At 41.8% G+C, this 12078-nt stretch overlaps 2 protein-coding genes and 1 pseudogene across 17 annotated transcripts; 2 read left to right on the forward strand and 1 right to left on the reverse strand.

Moving 5' to 3' along the window:
• Positions 1–128: 128 nt before the first annotated feature.
• LOC112279840 (peroxisomal membrane protein 11-4) lies at positions 129–1178 on the reverse strand. Its single transcript, XM_090248602.1, has 3 exons — positions 1142–1178; positions 980–1039; positions 129–868 (listed from the first exon to the last, which is right to left on the reverse strand). Exons 1-3 carry the CDS (start codon positions 1176–1178, stop codon positions 129–131), a joined length of 837 nt encoding a protein of 278 aa, XP_090104728.1.
• A 1967-nt stretch (positions 1179–3145) lies between these two features.
• LOC141044466 (acetyl-CoA carboxylase 1-like) lies at positions 3146–7376 on the forward strand. 15 transcript variants are annotated; one of them, XR_016502088.1, is made up of 7 exons: positions 3157–4473; positions 4742–4923; positions 5048–5121; positions 5306–5449; positions 5634–5750; positions 5875–6594; positions 6755–7131. XR_016502088.1 is itself a non-coding variant. In XM_090248774.1 (7 exons), exons 5-7 carry the CDS (start codon positions 6590–6592, stop codon positions 7253–7255), a joined length of 288 nt encoding a protein of 95 aa, XP_090104900.1. In that variant the 5' UTR covers positions 3199–4024; positions 4262–4473; positions 5048–5449; positions 5634–5750; positions 5875–6589; the 3' UTR covers positions 7256–7376. The 15 variants fall into 15 exon arrangements, 6 of the variants coding, with proteins under 6 accessions (XP_073388803.1, XP_090104896.1, XP_090104897.1 ...); XR_012217150.2 differs by having other exon boundaries at positions 5316–5449; XM_090248774.1 differs by lacking the exon at positions 4742–4923 and having other exon boundaries at positions 3199–4024; positions 4262–4473; positions 5048–5449; positions 6755–6882; positions 7101–7376.
• On the forward strand, positions 7347–9278 carry LOC112279841 (acetyl-CoA carboxylase 1 pseudogene; annotated as a pseudogene). The gene is made up of 2 exons (XR_016502094.1): positions 7347–8632; positions 8722–9278. The product of XR_016502094.1 is annotated as an acetyl-CoA carboxylase 1 pseudogene (transcript).
• Positions 9279–12078: the final 2800 nt, after the last annotated feature.

Consider the following 12078-nt stretch of genomic DNA (forward strand, 5'->3'; position numbering starts at 1 on the left):
CTGAAATGTACTAAATGAGGCCCATCAATTGGAAGAGGCTGTGTAGCTATGCCACGGCAATCACTCATTGATCGTCTCCAATTTTGGTTCAGAAGGAAATACGTCGAGAGCTGGACATTTAGCGCAGCTTAGTTGGACTCCGGCCACTGTTGGTGCCATCCAGCCCAAGCAGACGCAAGTCCACTGAGCCCCAGGGTGATTGTGTGTGATACGAACGGGTTTGGATCTATGACTGACAGCGCGATGATGAGGTCCGAGGTCCGAGCGATGATCGACATTGTTGACATGACCCTCTGCATCTTGATACCAGAGATCTTCGCCTTTAAGCTCTGAACCTGCACCAATGTGGCGGACTCCTCCGTCATGAGTGTGGGATCCTCCGAAGCCTCCAACTTCGTCAGCTGCTTCTTATACACCGCCTCGGCTTGCATGCCTCGCTTGATAAGGATCACGTCTATGGTGATGAAGAAGATATAGCCCACGCTTTCCCCGAACGACGAGATGTATATGGTCTTGGCTGCGAGACCGGCGTTGAGCACGCCGACTTTGGAAAGCCACGTGAAGTGGTCGAACAACCAGTAGACCATCTCCCCGCTGAAGCCGAAGATGGTGAGCAGCTGGATGGTGAGGTCGGGGTACGTCGTGCTGCGGAGAGTGCTAAATCCCGTAAGAGACCTGCCGGCTCGGTGCGCTTTGCGACTCAACCCTGCTGCAACCTCAAGATTTTTGTACCGCGCGGCGAGGATGGGGTTACGCTCCTCCAGGCTCCAGTGCGCCAGTTTGCCGGCATATTGGAGAGTCTTGACCACCTTGTCGATGCCATCTCGCTTGGCGAGGAATAGCACTCGTGTCTTTCTGTTTTGCCATCCTGAAAATTCAAGCACAAACCTCTCCTACAGTTCGACTCTGAACTCAGCAACTCAATTATCGACCGTCAGCCTTCATAGCAACCACAGCAACCGGTAACCCAGACGCAGACCTGCACTGATGTCGATCTTTTGAGCAATCGCCTTCGACGTCACAGAAACTTGCCGAACAGCTGCTATCGATCATGCAAGAGCTGGTCGGGAACACGTTGGAACGTTTGAGGATACGACTCATCCAGGCGAAATATATGATCAAAAAATGCTCACACTAGGACCTGACACCTCATCCCGATTATGATCCAACACTCCCATGGGCCGCAATTAGTCCCGACTCCCAACTTGGGTGTTGAAACGACAAATCCCGGGGGTTGGTGGCGACCAGTATCAGTTTGGATGCAGAGAGATCCAGAGGAAAAACTGGGCGGGGACTGTAGCTAGAGGAATGGCAGTGGAGCTCCGGGATGGGCCTAAACGCCGTCGTCCTCTACCACGAGCTGCCAGTTCCAGACGGTGAAGGCCAGCTACCCTCACGCGACTTTCGCAGTTCCGCCATCGCTCCACTTGGACCCTCCTCGAATCCGGCAACGCTACGGATGAAAGCGGATCGAGGCTGTTTTAATGTTGAAACTGGTTTTTAGCAATGCCAAAAACATAAAAAAAAAAACAAAAAACAAAAAACAAAAAAAACAAAACAAAACAAAAAACAACACTCTCTTCAGCCTTACGGTGAGGTTATCAAAGTGATGAGATTGCATGTGAATGAATGAAGGTGAATGAATACACTTCTCACATAAAAGTAGGGTGGAATGTGTATACACTTTTGTGCAAAATTCATGGTCTTCATGGGATAATGATCATGTTTGTAATCAAAACCAGAAATAAAAGTAAGAGGTGTATGTAAGCGAAAACTAATCTTTGCGTTTTTTGTGAAAGTAGTAGATTGGTGGGTTGTATGGAAGTACATGATTCAGTTTCCTTGATAATTATTATTTCTTGTTAATATCAATTGTAGCATAATCACTGATATACAATATGTGCAATAGTGATAATAATCAGGGCAGCATCATCAAAGAGCTGAAGAGAGATTGGGAGGGTGAAAAAGAGGTCCTTATTCATCCATTCATCCAGGCCTCGTTGGGAAGTTTCCGCCCCAGTCCTCATCCAGACCATGACGGTGTGAACGCAGTTAAGGAGTGAAGTGGGACATACGAGAGTGCCAGCGTGGACGACCGACTGTGTGACTCATGCCACCGTGGCAGTGAAACCAATTCACATGCTTGCTTGAAATCATGGATTTAGTTGATATTTGAGCATACATACACACAGACCCACATGCACCAAAAAAAATAATAAAAAAAATAAAATAAGTACAGAAATCTAATAATAAGAACAGAATAAGAACAGAGGAGAAGTTTTTTTTTTTTTTTTTTTTTTAATAATTAAAATGAAGGTTGGAAAATATATATTTTTTAACAACGGTTTACATGCTGTGATTGACAGTTTTTTCTTACTTGTTGAAACATCTTTAACGATAAAATACAAAATTCTTTGATGCACAGGAAATTTTGAAAACCTTTACATGGAGACAAACTGAAGAGACATTTCATTGAGATTCCATGTATTTTTTTTAAAGATATTAAATACTTAAGTCAAAGGAAATTTAAATAGAAGAATACCATGGTTGCAATTTTTATTTTTTATTTTTTATTTCTGGTTTTGATTACAAACATTTTTAATAAAAATAGTACCAAATTTTGATATACACAAAAGTAATTTTGATTTTTTTTATTTTCTTAAAATAATATTTGATTTAAAATCAATTCTATTATTTGAGATTTTATTTTCTCTTTTTTAATTGAATACTTAATGGAAATGATGATTTGAGTGTAATAATATATTTCAGACATCAATTTATAATATTTCAAGAGTTGTATTGCACTATTTAATAGCATTTACTTTATTAATTTTCATCTATTATATATATATATATATATATATATATATATACATACATCATTCATATTTAGTATTGATGGATAGACGATTCTCTGAAGAAATACAAAATTATGTGTTTGAATAATATTCTTACTGATTTTTATTAATACAAGGAATGTTTGTGGTAATGGATATACTCCACATTTGAAAGTATTATCATTATTTTAATTAAAATTTAAATGTCTAATAATATAATATATTCAGAAATTTGACTTAATCTAAGTTTTTAAGTTTTTAAAAATAATTTTAACACCCTAATATGCATAGAAGTCATTGGTTTTTTTAAAGTTTATTTATTTTTCAAAAAATAAAATAAAACCTTACTTGCTTCAACCACTTCAAGTATCCTTATAACAATTTCCAATTCTAAGTGATATTTGACCCAACAATAAAATCACAACGAAAATGTAAATCAAAACATCGTCCACAACACTAGCAACACTTGCAGTCAGAACATTAAACTTTCAAGCCCAATGTAAAATCAAATTCACAACTGACATCGGCGTCTGCGAGTCTGCAAGAATATGATTGTGTGAAGGTTATGCGAGTGTTGCTGGGATCGTAACTTGAAAACATTTGTCAAGTTTGTCAGGTTTGCGAAAGTGATTGTGTGCTTCCTCCATCAAGTTCTCATGTTTCGTGTTTTTTTCGAAGTTTCTGTGCATCGACGGGCAGAGGTAATGAGCTTTCGGTTTCCGAGGATTCCATCTCAGGTGAAAGTGCATGCAATTTGTGGATCACTTGCTGTCTTCGAGGGTGGCTGCACGGTGATGCAGGTGAAACACAGAGCAGAAGGAGCATTCAAACGGCATCGTCGCCAGGAATTGGAAACTTTCGTCCAATTCAGGAGCAAGCATGTATCGAGAGGAAGCTGTATCGTTTAGAAGGGTGAAGGATCAGCTTGGTAGCCCTTGAGGCGGTGCGGCCAATCTTGGTCGTCGACGGGCTACATGAATACATGAAGAAGAAGAAGAAGAAAGTTGCTAGTGTCCAACTTGCAGAATCCCGAGTGCAAACCATGGCATGACCTCCGGCAAATTTTTGCGTAGCGTGCGCTCGTGGTCGTACGAGAGCTTCGGAGTTGAGAGGTCTGTGCTACTGGTGGTTATGGCGACTCCCGAAGATATGCACATCAGTGCGGAGCAGATCCGCATGGCTGATAGGTTCGTATAAGTGCACAGCGGCACCAATTGGATCAACCACGTCATGGTCTAGTTGATTGTGGAGGTTCACACTCCTAACTGCCAGGATCATTCACCTCAAAATTGTTGGCTGAATGGTTATGGCACGGGAGGTGGTGGTGAGTCGGGATTGTCTAATTTTGGTTTCCACCACCGAGGATGGCTTGACTTCGTGCCAAATGGTCGCCTACCCCACCATGATCAAGGTCTCTTGTGTAGGCGATGGGGAAGGTATTCGGAGGGTTCACAACGGCGAGGAAGCGAAGGTGTTGTTCAAGAAAGCACAGGGTGAAGAGCCAGGCTCGCCGATCTTTATCCTGAAGGTCGCCACACAATATCGACATCTCAAGGTTCAGCAGCTTTGTGACAAGTACGAAAATGTAGCAGCCTTGCACAGCCGTGATTTTAATGTGCAAAGACGGCACCAAAAGGTGAGTCTCAAGCAGGAGCCCTCATGCTTTTTCTTCCTTTTCGTGTCAGTCAGAATGTCCTGGTTCTCCAGGTCATATGAGTCATATGAGTCATACACAGCACTCTCATTTTTGAGTTTTTGTGACTAGTATGTAGGGTTGATGTCCCTTGTAATAGATTCTTGAGGAAGGACCTATTGGTATTACACGTTCCTAAACAGTGAAGCGATTAGAGCAACGAGCCTCTCGGTCGCCAAGTGTGTCAACTGCACTGAAGCAGCAACTGTAGAATAATTGTACAGCATGGAGACTGGGGAATTTCACGTTCTGGAACTCAATCCTCGTCTTCAAGTATTCATTCCAGCTCTTACAGAAAGTTGATGGTCTTCACAATTGTAAGAAGCGCTTGATTGCTGAAGCACTGGTGTTTGTACCCTGCTCTGCCGTCATACACTGCTTCTGGTTGTGCAGGTACAGCACCCTGTTACTAAATGGATTGCTCAATTTGATGTTTCCATAGGTGTTCCACTGTGACGCATGCCTGGTGAAATGGTCTTCTTGACGCAGAATTGAACACGTATCGAATGTGCTACAGGAGATAAGTACACCATATGGAGACATTCGACAGCTATTTTTTTAAAGAAAATCCATGGAAGATTGATTATTGGAGTAAGTGATCTGATTCTGGTGGCTGTCGATACGCTATCACTTGAAAGTCTTTATGAAATTGCTCTCATCCTTGGTGACCTTAGTTTTCAATGGTCAGAAATTCGTCGTCATTTTGATCATGGAGGTGGTGGTCACTATTGTTGGAGGTAGGCATTAGAAGCACTCTACTTTGATTTGTCCGAAGTTCATCGCAGGAACACAAGGACCATGTTGTAGTAGTGCGGGCTATAAGATGAGACCCCGATGATAGCTTCAAGCCCACCGATGGCCAAGTTCAGGGATCAGTTTCAGAAGAAAACCTAGTATGTGGGCCTACTTTTCGATCAAGGTATCAACACCTACTTTTTGTATCTTGTTACATGGGAAATTAAGCTATGGCACCATTTCTGTCGTGAGATACATCTTTTGTAGATGGTGCTCTTTATGTAAGATGATTTCAAGACACTTTACTTTGACCCTGTTGCTGCTGGATTTTAAAATGTACTTTACTTAGAGATGGTCTTCTTGTTCAGGTGTGGACTTGTATTCCAGCAACTCATCTGATCTGCCAGCTCTTCATTTGGCTATGGCACCATTTCTAGCCTGATTCTTTTCTGTTTTCGTTATGGATTGAACATTACAAACCTTCTGTAAGTCAATTTCAGGTCCAGAAACTTCATGTGATCCTCTACTTCAGCACCCTTGTTTCAACTTTGTTGCAATTTGATTTCTAGGTTACAGAGACTGACTATTTCCAACTGCTTCGATTTGCAGCTCGATGGAAACAGGCATGTGGACTATGCAGAAGAAGAGGTGGCCGGCAGTCGCTTACTTACTGACGGACGCACATGCCTTTTGCAGGTTCGCGATGCGACCTGTGATAAAAGATTGTGCTTCTTGAATGTTTGCATGTGCCCCATATTTTTGTTATAAATCATTTCCAAGCTTATTCTACTATTTTGAGGTAAGGCTTGTTGTACAGAATGATCATGATCCACCATGATTAGTTTCTGAAATGCTCCGCAAGTTGATGCGTTTTCTAGTTGCAGATGGGACCCATTTAGACGCCAATTCTCCATATGCTGAGGTGGAGGTCATGACGATGTGCATGCCTCTCACGAGTCCCGCGGCAGGAACGAGGAGTTTCAAATTAGCGGAGGGTTCAGCTAGGATGATGATTGATCTTCTGAGACTTTTTTTGTTTTGTTTTGTTTTGTTTTTTTTTTGTTTTTTTGTTTTTATAAAATCTTTGGTCTCATTCTCAAATCTTATGGAAAACGTGTATTGTTTTACATCGTTTAAGGTCTAATATGTGGTGAAGCGCTTACTTGTATCCTAGGATAGGGATATTGTAGCCTCTATGGCACTTGACAAACTCTTCAGTTGTGAGGCAAGCCCAGCCTATTGAGGGTAGCTTTCCACCTTTGGGACTTCGCTGACAGTCATGATGCTGCACAGAGCATCCTAGCCGGTTACGAGCATTATCTTGATGAGGTAATTACTTTCTGCCGACCTCACCCCCATGTTACTATAGTCGGTAGCTACTTTCGGTGCTCCTGAAGTTCATCTGCTATTTCAGGTGATCTTGGATGTGTGGTTATGGTGTCATCATTTTTATTTATAACTTCGTATGAATGTATTGTGGGTGATGTAGTGGGGAAGAGGACCAAGTCGATGAAAGAGTTGAGAAACCGGCTGAGGCTCTGAAGGATGAGAGCTTGGGCGCCATGCTCCAAGTGTCTGGTGTGGGGGTGGTCAGATGCATCATCCAACGTGATGAAGGTTGCGTACTGACTCGGCATTGCTTCCAGTGGTCCCAAGAGCACTACCCCTTCTCAGTCATGTTGAACCCTTCTATAGTATCTTCTCAGTCATTTTGTTAGGCTCTTGGGACGAAGAATAAAAGAATAATAATTGGTATATAGAAGCAGAGTTTTGAAGAGCATACTTTGCTTGATTTTCGCAATGTTCTTTTCGAGTCAAGCTGAAAGGGTTTACAGGCATGCATTACGCACCGTCACGCAACGGGCAGTGGTGCATCTATGATGCCACTGATGGAAAGATCAGGACTCCTATGATGTCTTTGAGAGCTTTAATTCTGCAACGCAAAGCTGAGGATGAGAGTGGAGAAGAGATACACGCGGCATCGCACTAGTTAAGTAGAGCATCCCTACCAGGAGCTTTGGAGAAGTTAGAAGTTGGCTGTTAATGATGCCAACGGCAGGGCTGTCCATATTCATCAATTAATGATGATGCGCACACCTGAATTGACAGTCGGACGGAAAGTGTTGATTGTCTCCAACGACGTGACCTTCAGTGCAGGGTCGTTCTTTACCATGGAGGATATCTACTTCATGGCCATTACTGACTTGGCTTGTCGTGAGAAACTCCCTCACATCTAGCTGCAACCAATTCAAGCGCCCGCATTGGTGTGGCTGAGGGGGTTTGTGCCTTCTTCCGCATAGGAAGAAGAAGCGTCTACTGGTTGTAGTTTCAAGAACCTATACCTGTGGCCTGAAGATTAAGAGCGCAAGTCGTCCTCTGTCAGGCAGCGACGCAATTGCAGGTGGATTCTCAAAAGCGTATCTTGAAACTTTTAAACTGACTTACGTGTCAGGTCGAACTGTAGAAAGTGGTGCTCTCTTATCTCGTCTTTGTACGCATTACATCCAGCGGCTTGGCCAACCAAACATTTTTATCGGCTTCTCAGCACTAAACAAGTTGCTCGGCAGAGACGTTTACAACTCCCATATGCAGCTGGGAGGTACGAAAGTGATGGCTGTCAATTGTATTATTCATCTCACGGTTGCAGACGAACTTGAAGGGGTTTCCACAATTTTGAAGTGGCTGAGCTTCGTGGCCTTTCATGTGTGAGGCCCTCTCCCCTGCCTGCAATCAGTAGATCCACCTGAAAGGCCAAATGGGAAATTGACCTGAGACCACGTGCGACCCCCGCGCTGTAATCCGTGGACGACAGTAATGGAAAGTAATTGGTTGGTATCTTCGACGAAAGATGCTTTACCGAGACCATGAAAACCTGGGTACAGACTGCGGTGACCGGACGCGCCGAGACAGGAAGCATCTAATTGGGGGCATTCTAGAGGCTGGCTCCGTGATCGTGCAGCACTTGCGCGTGTATAAGCAGCCCGTGCTCGCGGCAATTCTCAAGTCTGGGGAGATTCGTGGGGTAGTGTGGGTGGTGGTGAACAGGAAAATCAACTCTGACAAGGTGGAAATGTACGCTGAAAATACAGCAACGGGAGGAGTTCTGGAATCCGAAAGAATATTTGAGATAAAATTGCGGATGTTCGAACTCTTCGAATGCATGCACCGCCTTCACCCTCAGCTTAAAGGTGTGAGGGAAGAATTGCAGCATCATAAGGGTTCAGTACCCATTGCTGCATCTGAAAGGATCCAGCAACAAATCAAGCTGAAGAAAAACCCTACACCTGTCCATAGGCAATTTGAAATCAAATTTTCAGAACTTCACGTCACTCCTAACCGAACGGCTGCCAAGAGGATCATCAAGAAGGTACGTTGATCACGTAGCTTACCATGGTCTAGATCTAATTTGTTGAGACTAGGATTGATGGCTAATAAAAATGAATGCAACGCGTTCAGGTCGTGGAATGGACCCAATCTCGAACCTTCTTCCAGCGCTAGAAGAGGAGATTTTCAGGGGAAAACCTTGTTCAGCAGCGTTAAGAGGCTTGAGGTCAGATCAGTCATTCTGCGGCCTTTACGTTGATCAAAGAGATCTTCTCAACAGCATCTACAAGTGGATACTGGGAATGGGAAGATGACATGCAATTTTATGGTATGGACCCACCAGTCAACAGACCCGGAAGAGCACTTGGAGGAGATCCATGCACAGGACTTAGAGAAGGAGATGTTGGCTTCGGAAGCCTCAGCTGCCTTGTACTGAAGGCCCTTCCGCCGGATTTATGTGCACCACTGCGCTCGGAAAGCTTTCGCCAGACCCCAGCTTCCGTGGCTATCCTGGTGCAGGAGCTTCAAATTTGAGAAGATTCTAAACGCCAGATGTTTTCCGTGTGTAGGTGAATGCAATTACTAGATCTAAATTAGTGAAGGGCCTAAAGCAAACCCTGGATGCGTCCTTAAATTGTCATTATATAGACTAAAATAACTTCCGAAATACATTTCTCATTATTTCTCAATTACTGCTCTTTCTTGCTCTGAAAAAACAACCTTTCACAAAAACATATTTAGATGCTTCTTCGAAAGGGAAAGGAAACTATATGGTTGTGTTGCACATTGGGAGAAACTAGAGGTATATGCTACGGCGGCCTGGAGACAAAGCCCACAAATGTTGTATCATTAGTCGTTTTTCCCCTTTACATACTAATTTGTACATACTGGAGATTAGACAACACTGAGCAGTAGCTCCTGTGGCCTTCGACGAGTCTTGTGTGAATCGCCTGTTTGTTGAATCGTTAATCGTCACTAAAGCTTCACAAGCGCGTCACTTGTCCCTGAGCCAGATGCTTTGAAGCTCTCATCGAAAAGCCTGCAATTTCTACACATGCTTCGGATTGTCCCAGTTGCGCAGCTGGCAAAGTGGGTTTGTTTTTTTTTGTCTTGTTTGTTTGTTTTTTTGGTTTGCTTGCTTGTTTGCTTGTGCTCCCATTCATCTTCCTACTTTTTTGTCTGCTCTGCTGTTGCAAGATTTTGCATTGTGGAAAATGACTAAAGCGACTTTGAACCAGTTCTTACACGTAAGAGGTTTCTGCCCTAACGTAGCCACCGTATACCTAACGCTATGCCAGCAAAGATCGGCAAGAGAAAGCAGCAGTCACGGTCCATTCCCCTTCACAAAACTGTGCATGGAAGAATCCAAGGCGCAGACTCTGGAAGTTTGTGATCATGAAGGTTCTAGAATCCTTCATTCATTCAGAATACATCCCCTGAAATACTTATCCATTCCAAATTCATTTCCAATAATGGTGATACATTCCTCCAGCTTCGACTCTTCATTGAACATTAAATGGCACACTGTGTCCTTTAAAACTGGGATTATTTGAAGTTGATGGTGCAAATTAATACCTTTGTAGACCAACATTTCCTCTCTTTTCTGTGCTAAGCTGCCACCAACAACAAACAATTCACCATGAAACCTAGAACCATGGCTCTAGATGGCTCCACAAAGGACCCAAATTGTAGGCACATTTCTATTGTGGGATAGAGAAACCCACTAATGTGTAGGAATGGAGACCATGGGCCTCATTCACACTGGGATGAGGACTATTTTTCCAGTGGGCCCTAGATCACACTGGAAGGCATGGGGGTGAGCTCATAGGGAAGCAGGACTCACATGAGATGTGCCTTGCACAGGTGATCCATTACTCTCAGGATGACCTTTATTTTGCCATACCCTCCAATCAATACTCCAATTCCATTGTTAAAAAGAATAATTATTTAAAGAACAATGGAAAGTTCAAGCAAATTTGAGAAAAAAGGGCAAAGGAGAGCCCTCTTTAATTTCAATGACTTCCCCTTGACTTCCAATCTGATCATTGGAAAGAAGTTTCTGGAATCAAATTTGTGGGATAGAGTGAGCCTTGACCCACAAGACTAAACATGTGATTCAATTGTGACTACTCAAACAATTGAATTGAATATATGAGGACACTGAATTCTGCAAAATAATTTTGGGGATTTCACGCATAATGCATGTGGGTACAATTGACAAGGAAGAATGACTTTGAGTAAATCACAAGTGGGTACAGAACAGAAAATCATTTTTTTGAACTTTTAGTACCTTTAAACTTTGCCATATATTGCACAATTCTGCTTTATATGTTTACATATTACTTTAATTCAGTCCAACAAAAAGAAATCATCTTTGTTAAAGATTGGGTCGTTCCTATCCCAAATACAGAATTCAATTGACTACCATAACAAATGTTGTGATAATTATGTACACTATGACATGAGAACTGTGATTGTAAATAAAATTCTGCATGCATGTACACGAACATAAATATAAAACTAACATTTCTTATGCCATCTTTGATTTGTACAAGAAAGTGATGTAGTCATTTTTATAATGTTGAAGTTCAGATGATTATATTGACATGTTGAAGACTATATTTTTACATGAAAAAACTTAAAAGAATCATGAGGTAAAAACACTAAAGTATTCTGTCAAAATATCAGATAACAAATTATAGTTTTGCTGAGACAAATAAAAAATAAAAATAAAAAACCAAAATATTACAACTAAGAATTTCAATTATTTCAATTTCAATTTTTAGTCTAATTAAATATCAAAATTTAATTGAAATATTTACAGTCGAAATCGAAAATTCTAAATACACACAATTACAAGGTGTCATAGTAATCCTTTAAATTTATATAAGTTGTTTATAAAATTTAATCATATAATAATAATAATAATAATAAGTTAACTCCAATGGTTTTTCTATATGAAATATTTAATAGGTAAAAATTACATATTACATATATTAATTGAATATTTAATTACTTGGCACTACAATACAAGGTCTTCAATACAATACATATACATTGAAATCATATATATATATATATTACACACATACACATACACATGCATACACACACACAAAATTATTTGCTACAAATACTTTTGGATTCAACTGCCAATCACACCCACAGTTAAGAATCACGTACAACATCAAGAATTGGTATGCTATCAAGCAACCCAACACACAAGCACACATGGTAGAAACCCAGAATTTGCCATTTCAATAATTTACAATATTCCTATTGATTTGTTTCAACCAAGGAACTCACTCCCATGGTGGCATGCAGTCCAGCAAAGTAGCTCATGTTACAAGGCCTAATGGATGAGGATTGGGCCTCAAAAGAGGATAGATGGATGAGGGCCACACCACAAGGAAAGTCTGCATGGAGCCAAGGGCAAGGCAGGGCAGGGCAGGGAAGGCCGCCTGGCGAGGGTAGAAACGTCACAAGGGC

The sequence above is a fragment of the Physcomitrium patens genome, chromosome 3 (assembly GCF_059467195.1).
Source record: "Physcomitrium patens ecotype Gransden chromosome 3, ASM5946719v1, whole genome shotgun sequence".
NCBI classification, from domain to species: Eukaryota; Viridiplantae; Streptophyta; class Bryopsida; order Funariales; family Funariaceae; genus Physcomitrium; species Physcomitrium patens.

Bases quoted from the DNA above. Each gene is read 5' to 3' on its own strand.
- LOC112279840 (XM_090248602.1), bottom strand. From the start codon at position 1,178: ATGGGAGTGTTGGATCATAATCGGGATGAGGTGTCAG. The intron at 1,040-1,141 runs GTCCTAGTGTGA...GATCGATAGCAG, and splicing joins TAATCGGGATGAGGTGTCAG to CTGTTCGGCAAGTTTCTGTG. The intron at 869-979 runs GTCTGCGTCTGG...TTGAATTTTCAG, and splicing joins AAAGATCGACATCAGTGCAG to GATGGCAAAACAGAAAGACA.
- LOC141044466 (XM_073532702.2), top strand. From the start codon at position 4,138: ATGGTTATGGCACGGGAGGTGGTGGTGAGTCGGGATTGTCTAATTTTG. The intron at 4,474-4,754 runs GTGAGTCTCAAG...ATAATTGTACAG, and splicing joins TGCAAAGACGGCACCAAAAG to CATGGAGACTGGGGAATTTC.